Below are 25,871 nucleotides of genomic sequence, written 5' to 3' on the forward strand. Positions count from 1 at the left end.
TATTGATATAAATAATAAGTATTAAACAAATTGAAGTACATGAGTTCTTGCTATTCCTCACAATAAAGAAATAAACAGTGAACTGTGCAAATTTATAACATGAACATTTCTCCAGCATAGGTCAAGATACTATAAAATGACACAATACTTGAATCAATCCCAGTTTAAGATCCATGACCTCCTCACAAAGTCTTAAGCCGCTGAACTACTGCGTTCTCGCTGATTACATACCGAAGTGACTTTGAACTTAAGTTTGATGGTGGGGCTGTGCCCCATTCACAAGATTATATAAATGAGGTCCATAATACTGTGATCTCAAAGAGAAATGAGAGAAAGCAGGGGACATGCTGACCCTAGTTAGCTAGAAGCCTGATATGCAACAGTCAGATTAACAGCTGCTTGAAGTGTGACAAATTACACACTTGTTGGTGTTTAGATTTGACAATCATCCCGGTTACACTGCGAACACTACATGAACAAATTAAAGAGAACATAAGTGAAGCATTTCATAGAGGTGATTGCAGGAGTTGAGATTATTTAACATAACAAAAGTTTCAAAAGCTTTTGGGGAAACGCAAAAAGCCATACAGATAATGTTTTTTGTGTGTTTTTTTCTTGATTCAGAAATAAGTCATTGTTGTTTCTATGTTACCACAGAAGAAAATGTCGCCTTATTGTTATTTCCTTTCCAAACGTAACCAACACAAATATTGTGCATTCAGCTGCAAAAATTTGACTGCTCTTTATGCCTATGCCTGATTTCTGTTTGCATTAAGGGGCAATTAATTCTGATGATTAATTGTTCGTTAATGCAAACAGAAATCTTAAAAAACTGGTCGAAACAGAACAGCAGTTCTAAAACCAGGTTTATTCTTGATCAGGATATTTCGGACATTCATTTGGCGGAGTCAAGATGCTTACTGTCAATTCTGCTTATTGAACTAAGAGCTACAGATTACCGTATATTGAATTGGAATCATCAGCAAAACTTTCATCTGTCCAATGTTATGATTGCAAAGAAAATCTTGAACACATTATTTGGTTGCCTATAATGTCTCAGGTGTTATGAATTAATATTCTGATTGCCCATTGGATGGAATTTGACTGCTCTTTATACCTATGCCTGATGTATCTTGATTACCAAGATCCTGAGAGTCCATACTACTCTTAGAGAGTAGTATTCATTCTTTCACACAAATACCTGTATTTTAGGTTACCTTCCTAGCAGACTGACTTAACACAGGAAATTTTCAGTCAGATTAAAGGTGACAGGTTGAAAATAAGGTTAAATGTCTAATGTATTTCTAAATGGTAGCAATCTTTTAACCACAATTTTGACAATGCACCACAAAACATTTGCAAACATTTCAGATATCCCTAGCTGGAAAGCTGGGTTAATTAATTTTTCCCTGACCTGCTTTATTTCTAGCCAACACCACAGAGAGTTGATTTTGCCCCTTTTCTTTTCCTTCACGAAAATCACCAGCAACTTTCAGGCAATCTGCTTAGATCCTCTGTTTTTTTTTTGTTTTTTTGAGAACTCCAGGTTTCATAAAAACATACACATTACTTTCCCATTAATGTCTGAAGTGATTGCTATTTAATATTTAGCTTTCCTGAAACAACCTCTGTTGTAAAGCAAAGGTGGAATATTTGAGAAATTATCTGTTAAGTGCAGTGACAGATCTCTGATGTTGTTGGTTTGTTTGTTTCTCTTCCAAAGACCCAGCGAATGTTGTTAGAGTGTGTAGGATCAAGGACTCCTTGAAATACCAGGACATTTTGAATGCAAATCTGGTGTATTTTGCCAGCAATATGAAAATAGCTTGTCATTTGAGCATCCAATAAGATGAGTATCCATCACACATACATACCTATTAGAGTTTTGTATTAATACCTCTTATTCATAAAAAATGGAACAAAAAAAGTCGAGTATTAAAAGGTACAACGTTCTCATACGACTTTAGTCATCCCAAATCAATTTCAACACAACAAATCTTGAATAGGCATGTTCATAAATTTCATATTAGACAAAAAATGTAAACCAACTTCATGAACAAGTATTTCACTGAACAATCATTCATAAACAGTTTGAAAACAACAGTGAACGAATAAGTCCATTTCTGTGCAATGCTGTGCTAGGATTTAAATACTCCCAAACACACAATTTTTGAAGCTACTATGGCAGAAATAAAATGTTCTCAAGCCTCTCCATTCAGACGAAATGTGACGGCATAACAATAATGCTTCTGACATGCAGAACAATGTTACATTGCGTTCCAAAAAATATGGCCAGCCCAGTTAGTCAAGTATCACAACTCATGTAATTTGTTTTCAGATAAAAGGATTCTAATAAAAACTTTCAATCAAGACTAACGTCTTTGCGTTCGCTACTTTAAAAACTACTAAAACACACAACGTTTTGTTAAAAACATATCCTTTGATTGTAGCAATGCAGTTTTTAAGTCTAGGTTTAATCAGACTTATAATTTTTATTATTGGCGTTCTTATAACCATAGTCCAAAAGAATATGATAACACACAGTTATAGCAGGTGCATTAAAGTCTTTGAGTCCCATAATATGTTAATATTTGTTGTGCCACTCACACTGGCCAACACTCACCTCCTCAATGTCCAAGTTTTTTCTGGATTTGTAAATAAATTCTCCAATTGCAACAAAAACTGAGAGGACTAGTCCAGCTGCCAACACTATAAAGATTCCTCCTATGTTCTCCACACCCAAAGCACTGGCCTCTTTGCTGTCCTCCTCTGGACACCCATTCCCTCTCCACCATTTCTCCTTCATCATATGCAACTTTCCTTCCTCCTGAAGCTGCAAGATGGCGATGGTGACCTTATCCCTGTAAGGGGAGCCTGGAGCAGAACACAGCAGAATTATGCTAATGTAATGCCTTACTTTGCATAATGCTGTTTAATGGACAAACATTCTATAGAACTTTTCATAACCTTGAAAACTTGTCACATTTTGTCATGTTACAAGCAAAGAGTTCATAAACCAATACATAGCATCACGTAATTTTGAAGTCAAAGGAATATTTGTGATGGTGTCCAAATGTATATCATCATAAAATCAGAAATACTTGATCTGCATTTACATTCAGCTCACCTAATTTAATACTTTGTAGAATCGACCTTTTATTCAGTTAGCATCCATATCACATGATGCTGTCAATACCATGTTTCAACATGGTGATGGTGTATTACAACATGTCTGAAAAACATCATAGAGCTTCAAATGGTACTTATACTGAGATGAAATTACATCTAGGTAGACTCCATTTGCTCATTCGGGGACTTTTGAAGGCTAACCTTAATTTATAGGGTTACTGAGTCTAAATATATAAGCACACCACACTTTTCAGGTCTTTATTCAGAAGCAACTTTAAATATTATTCCTTTCACAACACAACTGTGCTCTACATTGTGTTGGTCTATCACATGAATTCCTAACATAGTGCACTGAAGATTGTGGTTGTAATGTGACAAAATGTAAAAAAGATTTAAAGGGGTATGAATCCTTTACTACAGCAATGTGTTAGTGTCCTTTTTCTTACAGGTGTTATTAGTCTGCCGTCTTACCAATTGGAGTTCCCACACCGTAGCCCTTAGAATCTATCAAGCCTCCAATTTGCGTGAGGTTGCAGTTGCGCTGGCTGATATACTCGATGCTGGTAGACTCCATCAGAAGAGCGTAGTCTGTGGTGAGGACCCTCTGAATCCCTTCCCGGTTGTTTTTCACCAAAGCTGTATTTTTTCGGCTGCTCATAAATGCCCACATTTTCTCATAAGTTGAGATCTTAGATTTCTGTTGAAAACAAAATTACAATTTGTGTACAGGTGAGCAAACATTTCACATTCATTTCAACAATAAACTACCCAGGTGCTGTACTTAACTTTATGTAGCTAGACACATCTGTCGCAATAAGTTTTATCATAAATAAAAATGTACCTTGAAAAAGGTCATGGTGGACCCATCTCGCACTGCACCATACTCTATCTTTGTTTGCTTGGCCAAGTCATCTGCAGAGTCAATCGGCGAGTCCATTCTCTCCACAGTGAGGAAAGCAGCCAGATTGGCAGTATATGAGGAAATTATGATCAGTGTGAAGAACCACCATATTCCTCCAACTATCCTTGTTGAAAGAGCCTTAGGCATTAATTCAGACCCTGGAGGAGTAGTAAGACATATTAGATCATCCATTCACAATTAAAATAGTGATGAATCCTGGAGTTTTAGCAGTATTATGCATGTGGTTATGCTGTGAAAACTACATAAAAAATATCATGCAGTTCCCTCCAAACTCGGCACACCTACAGATATGTAAAAAGCCTGATAAAATTATTATGTTTTGCAGAAATGCAATTCTGCAATTTCTTTTTTAAAAGTCTAGGGAAAAGCATTGATACAGGGCAAAACATCCATATATACAGTACAGACCAAAAGTTTGGACACACCTTCTCATTGAATTCAATGAGAAAGTGTGTCCAAACTTTTGGTCTGTACTGTATATATATACAGTATATATATATACTGTATATATATATATAATTATTATTATTGTTATTTTTTCTTTCAAAAAGAGTTTGGATCTTGGGGCATCGCACGGTGTGGCGGGAGGGGCTACATTGCTTGACATGGCTGTTCTTCCTTCCTTTTCTCTCCGCCCATTTTCTGTCTGGTAACTGTTAACAAAGCCACACTACTGCCAAAAAATATTTTTAAAAATCTTTACAAAAATTAAAAAGAATAAATCATCCCGATAAAAGTCATGATGATGATACAGCCATAGTTCTCTAGCAGGGACCACCAGATTTTATTTAAATAGCCTGATGTTTGTTTCTTTGAATGAGAGGCAGGTCCACAACTTCCCAGATCTTCCTCAGTATTGGGCATTAGGTGCTTTCCCACATACTCATTGTTTGTTTCACACCAGATCCACCAGTTGACGAAAAGCTGTTTTACTCTCATCTGACCAAAGCACAGAATTGTAGCTAAAATGATAATAGTGTTTAGGAGATCTCACATATCTTTGTGAGTAATTTATTTGCAATTTCAGACCAAATAACCTAATATGTATATTTTTTGGACAGTGGGAAGAAGCCGGAGTACTCAGAGAGAACCCACAGGGAAAACATCTTTGCAGAAAGAAGCCATGTTGAGATTTGATTCCAAGGCCTTCTTGAAACAGTTCAACAGTGCTACCAACTTCTCCACTGTACAGCCCAGCGTTGGAAAAGTTAATTTTAAAGCTTTTAATACAACTTTTCAAAGGGGTGCTATTAAGCCTGAAGTGTGCTGTATATCAAAAACGTTAATAAGCGTACCTTGTTGCATAAGTGCTCCAACTCCAAACCAGACACTGTTAATTAGGGTAAAGTTGTTTTCAACCACATCTGAGTCTGGATTGCAGGGGTGAGGGTTGTACCATTCATATGGAGTGAACCTGGAGGTCATGAATTAAAACAGAATGAAATACAACACAAAGCAACCACAAAACTTACATTTACTCTGATCCTTTAATTTTACTGAAACATTCCATTGCTAAATTGTATTGGATATTGGTTGCATCCTCATGATTATATCTCTAAAAATGTCGTAATCATAAAACAAATTGCTTCTTTGTCTAATAGTGCATCATTGTGTGAAAAAAAACATTTTGAATTTGCATAATTAGGTTAAAACTGAACTCATAAATTAACTGATTTCTTTTCAGTCTTGTGTAAGAATACCTGGCGATGACAAACAGCACACAGCTGACTCCAAGGCATGCCAGCAACACATACATCCAGATATCAGGAGAGAGTGGGTTGAGAAAGGAAAACACTCCAGGATTTGTGCCATTTGGTTTGTGGTAGAGGATGCTGATTCCTAATGTCATGAAGGGCTTGGAGAAGTCTATCACCTTTTCCCTGACGTAGGTAATGGTGAGAGGGGCCACAGCGAGGTCAGCCACCTGGGAACAAAGAAAAACTGCACATTCAGGTAATGTTGCAGACTTTTTGTCATCCCTATAGGAAAAGATATAATGGAGTAATACTCACATGATCAATAAGTTCACGCACCATGCCGTTCCACTCCCCCTTGTCATTCTGTGCTCCGTATTTTCCATCTGACACCAGTTTTACCTCGTAGGAGAAGCCCAAAATGTTTGAGAGCTCTTTGAGTAGGTCAAGGCAGTAACCTTCAAAGCGGTCATTCCCATATAGCGGCTTATCCGATTTTTTATACATGACATAAGGATTTTCCTGGTAATGAACACAAAGCATGCACTACTTTAGTTTGAAAGATTCTTATGGTAATCAAATGTTTCCTGGTGATAATTTTTTTTCTGTACCTACCAGAATAGTAGTGACAATGAGGGTCCTGTTGGCCATCGAATCTGTGACATTTGTGGAGGAGTCCCTGTTGGTTTCTGTTAAATTAAGGCCTGTCTGGGAGTTCCAGATACCAATCTGTAAGGAAGAAGGAAACAAAAACAACTAAACCAAAAGGAGAGCCATGATCTATGACTAAATCAACTAACACACAATCAGGGAAAACAACGCAGGAGAAAACAGAAACACGTACAGATACAGGTACAATTCCAGTCAGAACTTTAAACGTGTATTTTTAGCATGAATCCTATTTTAATTTTGAGTTTTTAATTATTAATTTTGACCTGTTCTTTCTTTAGGGTGCCATTATCATACAGCATACAACAGTATTGTTATTAAGTTCTTGTTGATGTGGATTTTCTCTAAAACATGTGGTCAAAATTGTAGCCATTAGCAAACTTCTGACCTGAAAAAAGCTTGTGGTTCCTTTAGGGCATGTTAAGTGATAGTTAACCAAATATTAGGGGGGCAGGAGAGAGGCGGAAGGGCATTGAAATTGTTGGAAAAAAGCAACATTAACCTTTTGAGAGGATCCTGACCTCTACCCTGTTGAAAATGTAAGCACTATGCTTAAAAGCTTGGTTCATAGCTGCAATACCAAGCAATTTAAATGAAAGCCAGAATTATACTAGCAGCTTGTTGATTGTCTCTAAAAGTGAATGTTAGAAGTTTAACTAACAAAGCTATATTTAGCGAAATATTAATTGGGATGTGTGTTTGTGCCTAAATATATACAGTAGTTTTGTCCCTTTTTAGATTAGAAAAACATTATAATAAATTCAAACGTCTGCACTCAATATTGTTGTTTTTTTTAATCACCTCAGCTGTGTTATATAATTACCCCCCCGAGGGAAAAGGACAGTTATTGAATTATTGTGACATTAATCCCCATGATGAATGATTGAAAACTTCTGAACAGGTGCTGTTAGCAAGAAAATAAATAAAAATACACCAGAAGGGAAGGTTTGTTTTTTGCAAATTGAAAAATACAGGGAAGGAAACAGAACACAATAACTAGGAATAAAACAGCCAGAGCAGAAATGTTAAACATTTCTTTCCACCAGTTCCCCAAATCTTTTTATGAAAAAAGAGAAAACATCACAGAAAGCACAGGGATAATCACTAAGTATTATTAATATTTTAGCCTGCCAAGACAGCTAAAATACAGACCTTTTTCCATACTTTGTTCAGGCGGCTGCCCGTCATTGACTTGCAAAAATAATAAAGAGAAAAAAATTTAATCACAGAGCCCTGAGCTTAACTCTAAATACAAGAATGGATGTTAACTCTAACTTCAAGGTAAGTTTTCAATTAGTTCTAATGTAATTTTTCATTTTTAATTGTTCAAACTTGCCTAAAAGCTTTTAGGTGTTGTTATTTCATTAACAGATAATAAACCTCTTACTGCACTGCCATATTGTAGTGTACAATTTAAAGTGAGCTTAAAGGAAGGTCAAAAAATCAGAAAGGTCCAATTATTTGCATCACGGTATAAATATATTTGACAAATTTCTTCATGTGAATTATATTTTGAACACGACATATCAGGGTCTATGTTTTCATTTAATTATTACTGAGCAAAAAAATGGTTGAAAACCTGTTGAAAATTTAATCAATAAATCAATTAACAGTAATCAGAGACAAATATGTTGTTGTCATAGTGTCAGTTAATTTAAATAAAATACATTAATTTCTCAAGTGTGCTGTGGCAAAGTATTTGGCCCTGACAGATTTCTTTAGTTTTTGCCTTTTTGTCTTAGATCATCAAAAAGATTTTAATGTTGGACAAAAATAACTTGATACAGACTGTTTTCAAATGAAGATATGACTTGGATAGGGAGAAAAGCCTTGCGAATTAAAACTTTGAAAAATGTTAGTGTTGTTCACTAACAGTACATGTGTCAGAGGGTTCACCTTCTCCAAGCCATCTTCCTTTAGGCTGATCACATCTAAATCAAATTCTTTGCGCAGACCGTCTGTCTTGTTAATGGCGATTTGTCCTGTCAAACCGTCCCATTGTGTCTGAGGTAAAAGAGAGGACAGAAAACACAAACAGTTTCTCTTTTGTGTTATGGATAACTGAAAAATTAAGCAAAAGCCCAAAGAAAAATCAGATAATTTTTTTAGAGAATTAATAATTAAGCAGAGAACCACATTAACCAAATTTTCTGGTTTACCTGATGAAATATAAAATATCTCCATCTCCACATAGAACATTGTGATGTTGAAATGAGCTAAAACAAGTGGCGTGAGTAGGAAGCATTGCTCAGACATATTTGAAATTAATAGATGATAAAGGGATCTCATCTCACAGCAAAGTTACATCTTTTTACAATGAGGAACTTAAGTTTCAATTTCTCCACATTGAATTAACATTTTGGAAAATGGCATTCATTTCGCAAAGATTTTGAAATCTTTGATTTTGTGTTCATCATCAGATCATGTCCTGATTTGATGATGAACACATAAATTAGTTTTTACACATAAAACTCAGTGTTTGTACAGTTTGGTATTCCAGCTGGTTTCCTCCAACCACCTACAGTCATATTCAATAAAATAGAATTTATGCCCCAATGAATCAGATTAAAGTTACCTTAGGAAAATAATACTTTTAGCACATATAAAATATACTTCCCATTAGGCCTACATTTGTGTACAAAGGGGTACACTCTGGACAGGTCGCCAGTCTGTCGCAGGGCCGGCCATATCATGTTTCATTTAATACATTTTAATTGAGATAAGAAGTCTGGCTTCTACAGTTAAATTGTCATGATTACCACAAGAAATAAATGCTTTCAAAAAGTGATATGTGTATAATTAAGTTACATAATTTTTCACTTAGTGAAAAAGTTTCTGAAGTAAATTAACTTTTCAATAATATTCAAATTTATTGAATGTGTCTTTACTGGATTGTCCTTTATGAAAGTTCTTCAGAAGAATCAACTGTTATACAAAAAATGTTTGATGGTGTTTAGGATGACATTATTTTCAAGAACTTGGAGCAATGAAGCTATAGAGAAATAAATAGACTTCTAAAACAATTTTTATCTTAAAAAACCCCGAATATTTGCTTTGGTTTGCTTCTGTCTGTCAGTTTTATATCCCCACTTACAAATGAAAAGCTAATTAATTTTAAAAAACAACCTTAGATTAAACAATAGACGGCCATATCATCCGTCCATCCATTTTCTGTACACCCTTGTCCCTTTGTCGGGAGGGGTGCTGGTGCCTATTTCCAGCTAACGCTCCGGGCGAGAGGCGGGGTACACCCTGGACGGGTCGCCAGTCTGTCGCAGGGCCGGCCATATCATGTTTCATTTAATACATTTTAATTGAGATAAGAAGCCTGGCTTCTACAGTTAAATTGTCATGATTACCACAAGATAGACAGGATGTTCTTTAAACATTCTTTAATTATATTTGTCTCATAGTGGCTGTATCATCTGGTCTTAAATCATGCGGGGAATTTTTTTTAAATAATATTGAATAGAGTAAGAACAATGAGATAATATATTGTCACATTTATCAATGTAAAGACAGTTTAAGAAGAGGAAAGGGTGGTTGTTTTTATTAAGTTTTAATAAAAGTGCTTTAAGCTCATCACTGTTGATTGGATGGATGGATGGATGGATGGATGGATGGATGGATGGATGGATGGATGGATGGATGGATGGATGGATGGATGGATGGATGGATGGATGGATGGATGGATGGATGGATGGATGGATGGATGGATGGATGGATGGAGCTAACTCACATCCTTCAGCAGGTTCATGAAGCGCGATCCGAAGCGCCAGGGTTTGTGTCGGTGGCACTGCAGGGAACTGACGGTGATCTGTGAGGTGCGTTGTGAGGCAGCAGCCACCATGTAAACAGCATCATACATCAGAGCCGCCTCAGTCTGGAAGAGAAACACGCCCATCATCATAATCCATCTGCGGGATCACAAATTGCATGCAGCGCACTTATCACATCAGGACTGTTGATGCATGTGCTCGGCCTCATGTGGTTTCTTTGAATCAGATGCAATCACACAGAAAACCACAATCACTCACGGTGAGCACAGCTTGGTGTTCAATTTTCACACTGTACACACAATCAGAGACCTGTTGCATCCACTGCATCAAATAAAATGAAATTAATCTCAATAAAACCCTTTTTGCCTCTCTAAAATTATTTTTTATTTGTAGATAATTTCTTGCTTTATGATAAAAGAAAATGCATTGTTTCATTTAACATAACTTTAAATATTCTGGCAAACAAAGATATTGTGCTCAGGGTTTTTTCTTACTTTTTTTTAATCCTAATTAATTGCTGAGAGCCCCATGGTGCTTCATATTACAGTTTTTTTCTGTAATCTGGTCTTGAAATTAGACTTTAAATATATTTCTGGTCAAAACAATCTTCCTGAGCACAAATAGCCTATTACATTTAGGCTGCTGTTGATTTTCCTTAAAGTACAGCTAGACATGAGGGGCACATATTTACATTTACTACACATGTTCTCTAATCTACACATCCTCAAAACTATATGTAGAAGAGTTTTAAATATATGCAAACCCTCCACAAATGTGTTGTTAAATATCCTTTAGAAAACTGCGTTTCAACCACTTTTTTTTTTTTTTGGCATCAATAAGCATTTGGCATATTTCTGGCTGGATATTGGATCACATTTTTTGGCATTAGTAGTAGAATGCTTTTAAATTGATTGGCTTTCTGGCACAGATTTGACTTTTAAATAAAATCTACAAATTTTCAGTACAGCTAAGGTGGGCAGGCCATCTGGGAGCTGAATGTTAGCCTTTTCATCCATTTAAAAATTTGTTTTTATGTGTCTGGAATCATTGTCCTGTTGGAACAGCCAGTTAGGTCCATATTTTAACTATTTGATCAGAACATTTCCCCTCAGAAGAAAGGAACTTGGTTAGAAAGGGTAGGCAAGTTGTCCATATGCCTTCTACTCTGAAATCAGTATAATCAAAACTGCCCACATGGATAAGCCAAATGTCTTCTGGAGAAAATGTTAAATCTCAGATAAGACTAATATTTCCCACTATGAAAAATAATAAATAATAATCAAGTACTGTATTACAGTTGAAACATTTGCATGTGTCAACTGTGGTGGTGGTTTTATCAGGCTACAAAATTGTGTGGTTTCCCTGTAACTTGCTGAGAAGCATTTAATAAATATGTGTGGGACCAAAGCATATATTTAAATACGCAATTAGTGACCCTAATCAGGGAAAATAAACAGTTCTAATAAATTAGGCCAGTAACAAAAGTCATTCCCATGTATATATTGAATGTCTGTAGGCTTCTACCCAGATTTGTATGTCGGATTAAACTTACAGTCATCATTCCTTCCATCATTCCGGTCTCGACTTTGGAGGGAGCCTGCAGTCGCTCCATGGCCCACCTCTCCAGCACCGAAGCCACTCTAGGATTGTCCACGTTTAGCAGCCTAAATCCTGTCATGTTGACCCCACTGTAGCGGTAAGGCTCCAGGTCAAGAGCGAACAAGTCCTGTAAAATTCAAGAACTGGGTCAAAGATGAAGAATCAATGCAATGTGCATTAAGTTGAAATGAAAAATATTATGTTTTCTTTAACTAAAGGCTTTCAAACATTAATTTCTGTGTAACTAATTTATATAATATGTTACACTTTAAAAATATTCAAATTTATTGAATAACCATAAAACAAAGCTCTTATACGTGCCATAAATCAGCTCATTTATGGACTATTTTTTTCTTACCAATGTGGTGAAGAAGTAGTGATAATATTCAGTCATCATTCCCATGGACAGGATCTAAACAGAAATAAAGATGGTGTTCAGTTTTCCTTTTAGTTACACTTTTTACAGGGATGAAATGAGAATAAAATATAGTCTTTTTTACTTTTTAGATCAAACCCAAACCACCATTTTGACAATGCATTCATTTACTTTAATTCATTTTGTGTTATTTGGATAATTTGAATTAATATGAATCCCAGTGAGTAAATGTCATAATTTTGTCCTTTTCCAATTAATCTGTGCAATGTCTCTTCCTGGATTGGAAATAGGAAATAGGATTTCGGAGTAGAATTGGACTAATCTTGCTCAGGGTCAATATTAAACCCCAAACCACAGCAACACATGTCACCTATATTTGAGAATGTTAAATAAAACTTACAGCTGTAGCCTGTGTATCTATAAAACTTGATTACCTGCTTTAGGACGTCAGCTGATGTTTGGTAAGAGCAGTCAAAGATGACAAAGAACTCCTTCCCCTTCTTCATTTCTTTCAGCAGGGGACGGGCATCTTTGCTTCCTGATGGCAGCTGCCGGATCTTGATTTTGATTGTATATCTGGATGGAGCTTTGATCAACTCTTGCAAACGAATCAGACCTTTAAATTAAACAGCAGACCACAATTATTGGACTATACACATTTCAGTGGCACTAAAAATAGAAGTAAATAATAGTTATCTATCCTGTGGTGCCCTACTATTCACTTTTCTATATCTTATCAGGAGTTACAGTCCAACACAAAGTGTCACATTTTGTTGAACAGAAAAATAAAGAATACACACATTTTGCATTTCATTTTTACAAACAGAATCCGGAAACAAACATAGGTGGGCATTTGTATTTACAGCTGCAAGCCTTTAATTATGTCTCTGCCAGCTTTGTACGTCTAAAGACTGTTGTTGCTTATTTCTCTTTGCAAAATGACTCAAACTCAGCCAGAGTACATGGAGAGCACCTGTGAACATTAATTTTTAAGTCTTGCCACATATTCGCCATTGGATTTCGGTCTGGAGTATGACTGGGCCATTCTCACAAATCAATATGCTCTAAACTAAGCACTGTCTCAAGCTCTGGGTGAATGCTTAGAGTTATTATTCTGATGAAAGATAAACCTTTGCCTCAGTTACATGTCTGAAGAATAGAATCAAGTTAGCATTATAGTACCACTCACATGTTTCACAGTACATGAAAGATTGACTTTTTTCTTTCTTTCCATAAAGGCTACATTTCTTGACTGTACCAAGACTGCTGTAAGATGAATGTGAGAGAAATATAATAAAACAGTGACCTAAGGATATGCAGCCCATTTTACTTGGTGTCAGTTTGGTCCTAGAGCACAAGAGCAATGATGACACCTTTCTAAAACAAACATATTTCTATTTGTTTAACAATCCCGTGCGAATTGGCAGATGCTAACATCTAATTTTGATTATAAACTACAAATTTTTTGGTCAATTTATTAAGTTTGACAGATTGTATTATTGCAGGTCTTTGGGATGACCTCTAGGGGGCAGTGATAGAAAATCTCAACCAAAACGTTTAGAACCACACAGTAAAGGAAGCCGATGTTTGGAGTCTGTTTCTTGATTAGTTTTGTTAGGTTAGCATTACAATGGGTACATTCAAATTAAAATGATAACAATACAATCCGTTTTCTGTACAAGTAAAGCCATAAAGGATGTCTGTTTGTTGCCATAGTTGACCGTTATACAGCTAATTGCTATCCTTTTTTTGTAGCATTAGAAAGTTGTCGAAGAAGCGAGAATGTTTGACTTGCGCTTTGGTAAGTTCTTGGTTGATTGATAAAACTTATTCGTATCAACTGAAATATGCCTGTAAATTCCACCTTATGAAAACATTAAAATAAATTATGCGACTTTCGCTATTGTTTTATACCCTTCTATTTAAAATGTTATGTTAATTTCGGTATAATTACTTCGTCTCCCTCTGGTGGACACGAGGGGAAACTACAAAAGTAACTTTACTGCATTCGATTTAATAAATGAATACTATTTTCTGGTAAAACTGAGAAAAAGTGGGTTTCGTTTATAAAAGTGGTTTACTAAATCATTCTTAGATAATGAGATTTCAGTCTGCTCAGTTATAAAACTATCTAAAACTATCTTAAGCTGTTTTAGAGTGAAAATGGCTGCAATCTGATGTGCAGTTATACAACTGTACATCTTTGTAAAAAGCATTAGTAGAGCCTTCTGCACAACCAACAAGAATGCAGCAAGTAGTAGAGGTGGGTGGATCGATACAAAATATCAATAATATTGATACCAAGTCTGTATCAATATCAGATCAATGTTAGTGTGGTAAGATTTATACTTAAGTTTCTTGAAATTTTATTTTATTGTTGTAGAATGAGCCCATCATGATTAGCAGTTGTGCAGAAAAAAATTAATATTGCTTACAAGCTGATAGAAAAACATGAAAATTGTGTTTGTGATTATTTTCAGAAGCACATTTTGGACACCGACAGTTCCACGAAAAGCCGGGAAACAGCATTTGAAAAAGAAGTCGTTTATTTTAAAGGTAGGAAAGTTGTTTTGTTCCCTTTATCTTTGTGTTGTGTAATGCAGGATGGAGTTTAAACATTTCAACTTTATTTCTAGTACCTACTTTTATTCCCTATGAAGAGATGTTGTATTTCTGCTTGATTTATGTGCAATAGATTTTATCATATAGTTGTGCTTTTGTGGTCTACTGGTGAGCGACAAATGTCTGTACATAGCAACAGTGGAGTGCAGTCACTCCCAATGAAAGCCTGCGTTTCAATATCAGCAGGTTATTGCCCGAGTGTTACAGCTGGAGAGCGTTGTGTTTTCTTTTAAGTTGTGATAAGTTTGATTGTTTTTCATGTCCAGTTGCATTTGACAGTAGCCAATTATTCAATCTTGTTGTAAATCTGTAGGTTATTCCTGAGACCTTCGGGGATCAGTTAAATTATTTTGCTGTTTCCTGTATTTTTAGAGTACATAATAACTGTTTAAAGTGGGTTAGTGTAATTCAGATTTTAAGTAACGACCAAAAATGTTGATTTTTGTTTGATTTTGTAATATTTTGTAATATTTTAGGAATTGTTTTCTCTTTTTTCCCACTCCTATTTGTATTATAAGTCAATAAATAATAATAAAAAAAATAAACACATTATTAGGAAATGAATTAGTATATGACAACCACCCATTGCATTTACATGCATTTTATTATTTTGCAATTATTTTTGCTATTTTATTTATTTTATACAGAAAATAACAATAGGAACAAAAATATTTTAACAAAATTACTTCACAAACTTTTTTTTTTACAGTATTTTAAAAAATGTTAACTAAAATTACCTATATCGACTGATATCAGTTCACAGGTTCTCAGCTAGATTTCACCAGACCACACCAGCACATGTGTATGCTTTATTGTAAACCATTCCTTTGTGGATATGGTTGCATGTTTAGCATCGTCATCCTGGTAGAAACTGAACACATTTGCCTTAAGCTCAGGACTTTTGCAGTCTCTGTCAGGTTTCCTTCCTGGGTTGTCCTATTAGTTCAGCTCAGAGGTTTACCACCTCTGCAATTTACAAAGACAATTTGTTGAAATTGACTTTATTTAGATGTTGTGGATGGGTAGAAATGCACCTTTCAGATTGGCAAAAAAATTTAAACCATTGATCATTTTCCTTTAAACTGACAACTGTGCTACTTTGTCTATTGCATAAAATCCCAATGAAATGCATCAACATTTATGGTTGTAATATACCACAATGTGAAAAAATACAAGAGGTAGGAAAAACATTTTCATACCTCTTAATTTTGTGCATATGTCATTTTGACTCACCAGTCGCATCCTCATAGACCACAGTGACTGCTTTCCACTTGTAGAATTGCACTATGTCTAACACAGCTCTGCTGATGGAGGCGTATTCAGGGTGGAGGTTAATGTAGAAGCTGTCCTTGTTGTCCACTGAGGGGTGTTTCCATCGGGTCTGGATGTGAGGGACTTCCAGTGCATTACAGATAGACTGAACTGCACTGACAGATGAGCTGTGAGATGGACCAAACACAGCCCCAACTCCCAGAGCCAACTGGTCACATGCTGGAGGAACACATGGAACAAACAAATAACCATCAGGGTCAAATTGATAGCTATAAACTATAAAACTATAAAAAGATTAGGGAGCGAACGATCCTTACCTCTTCTGGAGGCTTCAAAACTGTCAAATAGATTTATTCTCTGGATGTCGTAGGTCAGCGTGGTGTTTGGCATTAAGGTCCGGTTCCTGTTTATGTTGGTTACAGCAAATTTAAAGGCCAGTTCTTCGACGCTAATTGGTTCATTTTCAAGGGTCTCAAAGATGCCCCCTGTAAGAGAGAAAATATAGGTTGAGAACCTTACAAAAATCTTATTAGGTATATGTTACCAACACAGTATTTACATTTCGTACCATTGTTTGTTTTTTCCCTCAGTTTGAACTGAATTCTCACAATTGCATTGGTTCAGTGTCATGTTTATTTCTGCCATGTAATACCTACTAAGAGTCCTGCAAGAGATGACTGGATTTAGTTTCATTCGGCTGAGAGCTTGACCCTCCCTGACTTGAGCTTATTTACATAACCTGATTTTCACAAACTGACACAATAGCTTTCAAAAAAGTATCAAAGGGTTGGATAAGGTTGATGTACCAAAAGATAAATTTTTTTGCAGTCCAGTGGAAGAGGGAAAACATCTTGATTAACATTAACAGCACTATGACAACATTGGAGATTATAAAGTTTGGAATCTTTGCATATACATACATATAAAGTATAAGATATACATATAACAGCAATGTTACTCCTTTTCATCAATTTAAGCATAACATTTCTTCCTGTTATGGTACATACTGAATTTAGACATGCTGGCAGCATTGTAGGAATCTCAGACTCATTGAAGGGACGCTTATGCCCCTTTGGAAATATATACAAAGACTGCTGTTTCATATATTAATGGAATGCTTCTAAAAAAAAGGCTGGATTGGATTGAATTTCCTTTAAAAAATAGTATTTCATAACATCAGCAAAGGTTTACAAAACCAGAGATGGCAAACCAGTAAAAAAACAGATCAGTGCATTTCTAGCCATAATGAACACTTTAAAGAGACAGGAACTTTACTCTGGGTCTGTAAAAACCACTGAAAGACTGCACTTCCCCCCTCAATCAAAACATTCTAAATCCATTTACATCATCACAATTTGTAAACACTAAATATTATTTCTTAACTTAATTGACACCCACATTGTCTTCTTTATTTTCTGCAGTTATCTTTCATCAACTGCGACTCTGCGCTCCTCTGCCTCAGGGAGGAGGGGGTTGTGCCAGTGCTTGGGGGGGGGGGGGAATCATTCTGAAAACTATCCAAATCTTAATCCAGCCTGCTGCCCCAGAAACATGGCTGCCCTGGCACAGCTGGCAGTATACACATACGTAACTCCGGTCAGGCATGAGTGCTACATAAAATATGTAGATAAAAAAGCTCATGAAGAACATTGAGATCAAGGCCAGGGAAATGTTGGATTGTCACCACTTCTTGTGAGTGAATTATTTTAAAACATATAGGCCTTTCGAGGTGAGATTTATGAAAAGACACTAGAGGTACAGCTCTAGAATTGCATTGAAAAGTAGATTTATTTCAGTAATTCAACACAGACTCATCACATACAGAGTATTATAGTTTATTTGCTTATTTCAGGTTGATTTTTATGGCCTACAGTTAATAAAAATCTATTTGTTTCCCAGAAAGTCAAAATATTACACAAGACTCTTAAAAAAAACAAAAAAAAAACTTACAAACGCTAAAAGTTTTATAAATATTATGGCTTACGCAATCATGGGAAATACTCCTCATTTGACAGTTTTCCAAAAAACAATATAAAAATGAAAAAGTAAGTGGAAGGAAAAGTTGTGATAACATAAAGGTACATAGTTAACAAGCATAAGGACAGCTTTGTGAGTATTGTGAAGCCAAGCCTAAAAAAGAGTTTAGGTAGGTTCTGGTAGATAGTAGGTAGGTAGATTCTGAAGGCGTGGGTTTTTCTGTGGAATGCAACTCCAAATTATTTGTGGAATTTTTTGTAGAGCATATCAGAAATATGCAAAAGAAAATACAACTTGGGAAGCTGGCATAGCTAGGCACAATGCTAGTTGAATTGCTGTTGGCTGATGTTTTGCAAAGCAACTAATCTTGGAATTCTATTTATTTTCCTTGGTGCTAATTGGCAATTCCCCCATGAGTGGCGATATGGAAGACTGATATTAGCTTCTGCTGGAGACTGTTTCCTCTGTGCATATTAAGCGGTTTTGGAAGATTTCAACTGTTTGGAACTGGCTGTGGTTCCTAAACCTTACGAATATTAGTGACCCACTATTTTCCAATTTGTGGAGAATCTGAATGTTTGATTTTCATAATTTTTATCTTAAAGACACAAGACTCTCACTTAAAACTATTATATTCATTCCCCACAAAGTGACACATTTATATTAATAAAACAGCAACTAAAATATGGTAATTTAAAGTTAGCAAAGTTCAGAATTGTCAGCTTGTAATTATTTTTCAGAATAACCTCAGATAATAAAGATTCAGTTTTGATGTTGAAACTAGCCTGACTTTAACACAGAGGACACGGACGTAATAGGTCATTGCACTGTTGAACACTCTTTGAAGAATTGCCTGTGAAATTGTAATTGATTTTGGAAGGAGAGAGTCCTTTAAAAAGCTCCCCTTGAGACCCTGATTGTGAATGACCTTTTTCTTCGGTGTAGCATAGCCTGGAACCCCAAACTGAGAGAGCCTTGTCCGGACTCCCTGGTCACTAAAAGCATGCTTGAAAGTGCCAATCCTAATTATGGTCACCAAGCCTCAGAGAGCAGCTGCTGGGATCTGTTAAAGTCCTTAATTCTCTGTCCACTGGAATATACAATTCTCAGACATACATGCAATGCCTATCATCCTCTAAGTGAAATGTGGGAGCATACTGCTGAGATGGTTTTTCATATGTGTAAAATGGGAAATAGGCCTGTTCTTGACCATCTGGTCCATTTTGTTAGCTGTGTGTGCCAAGGCTGCAGCTTTAATATCACTCCAGAAACAAAACAATCCAAGTGGCAGTCCCACAGTGGGATTTTTCCTCATATTTGAACACTTTAAAAAGCATCCATTATTAGCAAGGAGTGAAAATAAATGCTGCTCTTCAAATATGTTCATTCACATTTTTTAATTGCAATCCTCATTTAAAGAGTCTCCCTTACGTTTTAGCTAAAAATGTTTTCTTTGTAAGAAAACATTGATTGCCAAACATGGATGATACAATAATAATTATAAAGGCCTGAACATTTTCATATACTTTTGTTGTCAACAAAGGACAAATGTATCTGATTTGTTTTACTGTTTTTCACTTCTTTGCTGAAGCTCAGTGGAAAGGCACAGAGAGAGAAGGTAAATTATTTTTCCTTCATTTCCACTTGAGTCAAGAACTTTAGATTTTTTTGCTAAGTGTAATGAGTTTCTTGATTTGAAGAGTGCAAAAGAGAAGATTAAGAGCCATGGTTATTTGTCCTCAACATGAGGAGTGTTGGGCTAAGAAATCAACCCTGTTCCACATCAGCACATATGCAGAAAATGTTCTCACTCTGCAGAAAACATAATATCTAGGATGACACACATCATGAACATTAGATGGCCACCCAAGAGTTCCTCTTGTATTGTGAAAAACTATTTTCAAATGAGCTTATACATGCTTGGTGGTGAAAACTTGGAGCTTTCGATTATTAGACAATGCAAATTATTCTGCTTGTATCAACCAATAATTATTATGTTTGTCTCTGCTTTAGGCTCCGACACATGCACTCCAATGAGACTGGGTAAACGTTGTCCGCAGAGGCTTCTCATGATTGCCCCTGACTTCTGGAGAGAATATTTATAATGTTCAAAAGTGATTCAGAAATTGTTTTCCATATCTGGAAATCGGTTAGCTTTAAAATACGTCAGTGCAAACTACAGTAGAAATTATTCATCTGTTTAGTAGAAATCCTTCACACCACCAACAGACTCAAACAAGCGTACAGAAGTTACAATAAGCAAATACAAGCCCAAATAGATGTTTAGTTATTAAAAGATTGTGACAGATATGAAGAATGAGTGACACTATAACAAATTTTTCCAACTTGTGCAATGTAGCTTTTGATTTTAAAATGATTTGTGTGGAATAGATGCAAATCTTTGAATGTATGATAGGAATTTGGTTGCATGCACTATGAAAAGACGCAGCGCAACATAATTTCATGACCCAATTTAAGGCTTTAGACTACATGGCATGGCTTTTATATATTATGCAATAGAGTAGAATTGTTCATATTGGTGCAACAATGTGGCTTTTGTCAGCCGATTATTCCATTTTTTTTCATCAAAGCTTTTGTTGATAACCATAACAAAAGTTTATTATTTAAAATTTGTATTTTATCTGATACAAATTTGATGTAAATCAAAGTAAATGCTGCTGCTTGATGTATTTATAGAACAGAAATTGTAATTTAGTTTTGTTCATGTATTTAACGAATGGAAATAGTCAGATTTTTCAGAATTTGTCCTTTTCACCCATCAGAGCTGATTAAGAAAAAATCGTCAGATTCCAATTTCTGACCAGTTGATTGATGCACAGCGTTTTGTCCCAAAAGCTGCAACATAAAAAGACCATCATGATACCTACAATTTTAAATGTACTTTTTTTTAATCATTATTTAGTTTAATAAAAAAAAGTGACAATAGACTGATATTCATTATGTGTACTGAGAAAAATAACATATTGCACCCTGTCTTTAGTGTTGACACATGGGGCAATCTGCTCCCTTTCTCAGCAAGTTATTACCAAGAAAAACAAAGGGATAAGAAGGATCAGGGATGATGAACATCTCTGACCTATTTTTGGTTTATTATCTGAGTTTTAAATTATGCCTACTTTCATCTTTATAATGGGTAAGAAGGACTTGAAATTTTATCACTATATTTGATAGTTGAAGGTTTTCTTTTTTTTTATGTTGCAGTCTTTTGGAAATGTCTGTGAAGTCAGAGCCTCCCAAAAACAAAAACAAAAAACAAAATTAATTATTCATTATCTTAAAGCATATTTCACAAAATGTGTTACATTAAGTTATTCTGGTCTACTGCTGACAGTACAGAATATAAAATTCAATCACATACAGCACAAATTGATAATCTGAGTCAACTAATAGTTTAAAAACAGTTCAAATGGTATTAGGAATAATCCTTACTGCACTGTCAGTTTTTTTTTTTTTTTTTGTAAGGGCTATCATCATAGTTTTACTAAGAAACAAATTCCTGTCATTATTTTTTACAATAACAATGTAAATTACAAATAAATTACTTGTTTTCACTGTATTTGGCTACCTTTATCTGTTTAGGAACTAAAGAATTCAAAAATAATAGTCAAAAAACAAAGTATTGGTTAAACATTGCTATACATTATTATGATTAATGAGCTCTGGAAAAATCTGTTATTGCTGCCATTAATAATTTTATAGATAATACTTAGGATCATTGCCCTTCCATTTGTTTTCTAATGGACCGAATAATGAATGCTAGCAGGTCACTAAGATAACAGATTCTGCTCTGGTTTCTGGCAGATTCTGATAACCTTTAGGCAGTGCTTGTTATGGACCTTTTTTCCTTTCTTTTATAAGAAAATAACTATAATACCAATGAGTTTTATCACTCTGGTCGTAAATTTATAGGTTACCTTGTAGAACTTGATTTTGTGACTCAGAAATATCTCTTGATGGGGAGTCTTTTTAAGCGCAGAATCACAATGACATAGTGTTGTCTTTTTTTTTTCCTCTTCTCCATTCTGGGCTGCTACCCAGTGAGAGCTCCTTCCCCCCCTCCCAGCCCTTCAACACCACCACTCCAGCATGGGTTCATGCCAGACTGTGAATGAAGGAGGAGGTCCTAAACAGTCTAGTTTGCTCGTTTGATGTGAAGCACTGAGGTTTCTCTGTGTACAAGGTAGTTGCTCACAAGCCCACGAGCAAAAATATTATCCCCATAAATAAGCAAATCTTGTATCATCTACATAAAACACACAGACATCAGAAAAATAAATCTTAAATCGGGAAATGTAGTGGAAACCAGAAGCTGCTGCCTCTGCTCTCCCCAGCGATGAGATTTATGTGCTGCCTAAGTACCATATTTGGGGAAGAGACTTTTCTGCATAAAGAAGATTAGTGTTAGTTGTTTAAGGGCTTGGGGGAAAAGATTTACCATTATTACCAACCCCAGTGAAAAGAGTGAAAGCTGGTCATATTCTAAACACTTGCCAAGTTAGGAAAACGTTAATTGAGTCAAGCCACACACCATATGGGGGAGATTAAGAAGTGTGGGGGTCATGCAGAGAATGACAAAGATTAGGTGACCTCGGAGAATGATAGACGATTGAGAGTGATTAACAATACTGAGCTCAGCTGGAGAAAGAGGGTGATAGCAAAGGCCTGACAGCCATGATAGTTATGCAACTCCTCAATTATACAATATTAAAGTCTTAAGAAGTTAAAGAAATTGAGAAAAACACAAGCGGTGCCCGTGGCAATAAAAGCGGAGAGTAGGGAGTCCTGAGGTCTAAATTTTAAAAAGCTGTATTTATGATGCAATCTTCTAACCCATGGGAGGAACAAAAAACTAATGGCAGAGAAGAAAAGAAGTAGCAATCTTTAATTTGCTTGCAAACACCAGCTCATTGTTGCAGAGTTGAGTCAGAAATCAAAGGGGAATAATGAAACGGGAGCAATGGGATACACTTGAGGCTAAAAGAGTTCGAAGGAGGGCTGGCCCGAGGTACAAGTGAACTCTGTGACAGCTGAGGGTCCCTTGGTTTCTTTGGAGCCCCTTGACCCAAAAAATACATACATATTGCCAAATGTGCCGTTAGTTCACTTACATGTGAAATCCTTCATAATTTGAGAATTATGTCAACAAAGTCCTACTTTTAAGCTGAGCTAATAATTTTTTCTTTTTTTTTCTGAGCTGGAAAAACATTTCATTCACACCTTAACTGAGTAATTACATTTTTATCATTGAATGTGAATGTAATAGAAAAAGAAGCACAATCATGGACAATGTAATGGTGGGTAAGTGATGCTGTGGTGGACGGTGGGTCCCAAATTAAATTATGCTTACAACCTTGAGCCGGCTCTGATTTTCAGTATAAAGGCTGCTCACTTTTCTTTTTTGTCTATTTCACACTGCTATGCTACAAAAATATGGTATTTTTTTCTAGAATATGCTGTAAGATTCAACTGATGATTAACTAATTCATCCATTTCACTGCAAGCTATAATGTCAACATGATAGCATAGGAGCGAGAGAAAGGCATTGGCAAACCAAAGTGGATTAGCATGATTTTGAATAAAAAAAATTATGTCATTGACCAGCCAACAGCGGTATCTATACCAAAAAAACTGCTAGTTATGCTACAATGTCATTGTGTTTTACATAAACATTGATATTTAACTGATATAAATTCTTTTAATATTTCTGAGCGTTAAAGTATCACATTTTATTGACAGCAGAATTTTTTTTTACTGTAGTTAGAATCTGTCTTTATGTAAGTGTTATGATTGATTTTTGTTAATTTCTCCTCATATATAAAACATGCAATATAATAATGCCACAAAATGTCCTTTATTACATTTTAAATTATTGAACAACCTCCAGGCTCGTTGAAAAACAATGAAAAGTCATACACTAAAAGAGCTAATGAGTGCAAAGCGGATATTACTTTTAAAAATGACTCTTTATAACTTACCAATTCTCAGGACTTGCTGCGAAGTGAGCCAAAGCTCCCCCATAAAATACACCAGTGAAAATAACAGTCCCGTTCTTTTCACCATGGTCGGTCCTCCAAATTTGAATTTAACATTGAGATCAAGTTGTTTTTTTTGTCCTCAGTAATTCATGCTGATAACTTGCCAGTCCTTGTATCCATGGCGAAAACAAACTGGAATCCATCCCTCATCCATTCCTCACACATTGTGAAAAACAAAACAAACCCAATGATAAAACATGTGTCACAGTTTATAGCTGCAGTTGCCACTAATCAAAAAAATTTTCCCATTCTAGGATCTGTTATATGGCTCCATTCTTTTACTTTCCAGATTCATTCTCACACCGAATTTCTTATTATGTTTTCCCAGTGAACACTTGAGTTGTAAGCTGCGACAGAGGAGGAGGAGGACCGTGCACTGTGCTCCTTCTGTCAATTATGAAAGAATAGAAAACTCTTTCTGTCAGAAATTTTCAAAATAAAAGTTAGAGAATAAAATATTACTATATAAAAGGAGTCAAATCCTAACTATGCTTTGAGATAATATTTCAGACAATTTCTATGAATTATTTTTATTTATTTCTTAAAGAAGTTAAGTCAAAGTCTACATTTCTTAAATGCTGATCTGTATTATGTAATTTTGGAAATCAGCCAAATATGACTGCTTTCTAATTTTATTCTTATTTCTATTGTGGACATTATTCTGTTTTTTAGTAAAGTGTATTTATAGTTGAAGATGTAAATTTGGATGTTTATTTTTGGATATTCAGATTTTGAACTTATTTTGATTTTCAGCTCAGGGTTGTTTTTTTAGAACTTTCTTTTTTCTACCTTTACTTTTTAAATTATGTTAAGACTCTAATTATTAGAGAAATATCTCTGCATTCACCCCAACTTAGTTTAGCGTTTATATTAATGCTTTTATTCTGAAATCAAGCCTATCTTGTTTCTGCTCTAACTGCATGTGCCTTTGGCTGATTTGACACTGCCGAATACCCCCACCACTACCACCACCTCCACCCCACACAGTCGCTCGATTGAGGGCACAGCCAAGCCGTTGATCTCCAAACATGGATACGTCCTGAAGATTAACTTCAAATCTGGCAACATTCGACCTCAACAACATCTTTGCTTTGGTACACCGAGGAATGATTAAATCTTTGCTTCAGTCCTGATGGAAATGCAAATTTAATCCACAAACTGCATGGAGATGCTCCCAATAAGATTAACTATCTCAGACTGCTTATATGACACCGTATTTAAGTTAAATGCAATATGTTAGTGTTACTTTATTTCAATCTGCTTTATTCCTTAAAACAGTGGTTTGAGAAAGAATTTTGTTAGACCCATTGGTCCTGATACATATTTTAGCCCTTGAAGCATTAGGGCTAAAATGCTTGTGCCTCATATATAATTAACTGAAAACATAAATATATGAGGTATATATATTTAATTTAACCTGTGGGTAATTAAATAAATGTTAGATGAAATTATAATTTTCTGACTTAGGCAAAAATCCAAATTTAGAAGAAAAACAATTTCATCACATACTTGTGTAATGTATAAACTTGTTTCGTATTTCTAAATTATTCCTCTTATGTGTAGTTTCTATCAAAAAATAATCATGGAACACAGTGGATGGAGAGAAGTATTCCTCTAACACCCATTTCATAACATTTAGAGATATAAAACCATGTGTCCAGGCTCTCATTGCTTTCTTTTGGTGTCATCTTGTGGTTTAAGTGTGGAAGTACAGGGGTGGTTTTTAGATGCATAATTATTGTATTTTTGCATACTTTTGTATTTCTATTAGAAGAG

At 35.4% G+C, this 25,871-nt stretch overlaps 1 protein-coding gene across 1 annotated transcript; it reads right to left on the reverse strand.

Moving 5' to 3' along the window:
- Positions 1 to 1,935: 1,935 nt before the first annotated feature.
- LOC116707661 (glutamate receptor ionotropic, kainate 1) lies at positions 1,936 to 24,468 on the reverse strand. The gene is made up of 15 exons (XM_032545069.1): positions 24,036 to 24,468; positions 16,380 to 16,547; positions 16,024 to 16,281; positions 12,603 to 12,784; positions 12,151 to 12,204; positions 11,746 to 11,919; positions 10,154 to 10,297; positions 8,311 to 8,418; positions 6,361 to 6,474; positions 6,064 to 6,267; positions 5,752 to 5,975; positions 5,347 to 5,465; positions 3,971 to 4,188; positions 3,601 to 3,826; positions 1,936 to 2,874 (listed from the first exon to the last, which is right to left on the reverse strand). The coding sequence occupies exons 1-15, from the start codon at positions 24,118 to 24,120 to the stop codon at positions 2,585 to 2,587; spliced, it is 2,568 nt and encodes an 855-aa protein (XP_032400960.1). The 5' UTR covers positions 24,121 to 24,468; the 3' UTR covers positions 1,936 to 2,584.
- Between the last annotated feature and the right edge of the window lie 1,403 nt (positions 24,469 to 25,871).

The sequence above is a fragment of the Xiphophorus hellerii genome, chromosome 18 (assembly GCF_003331165.1).
Source record: "Xiphophorus hellerii strain 12219 chromosome 18, Xiphophorus_hellerii-4.1, whole genome shotgun sequence".
Lineage (NCBI taxonomy): Eukaryota > Metazoa > Chordata > Actinopteri > Cyprinodontiformes > Poeciliidae > Xiphophorus > Xiphophorus hellerii.

Bases quoted from the DNA above. Each gene is read 5' to 3' on its own strand.
- LOC116707661 (XM_032545069.1), bottom strand. From the start codon at position 24,120: ATGGTGAAAAGAACGGGACTGTTATTTTCACTGGTGTATTTTATGGGG. The intron at 10,298-11,745 runs GTAAGTTTAATC...TTTCTCTTCCAG, and splicing joins TGATGGAAGGAATGATGACT to ACTGAGGCGGCTCTGATGTA. The intron at 6,268-6,360 runs GTAGGTACAGAA...GTTCATTACCAG, and splicing joins TCATTGTCACTACTATTCTG to GAAAATCCTTATGTCATGTA.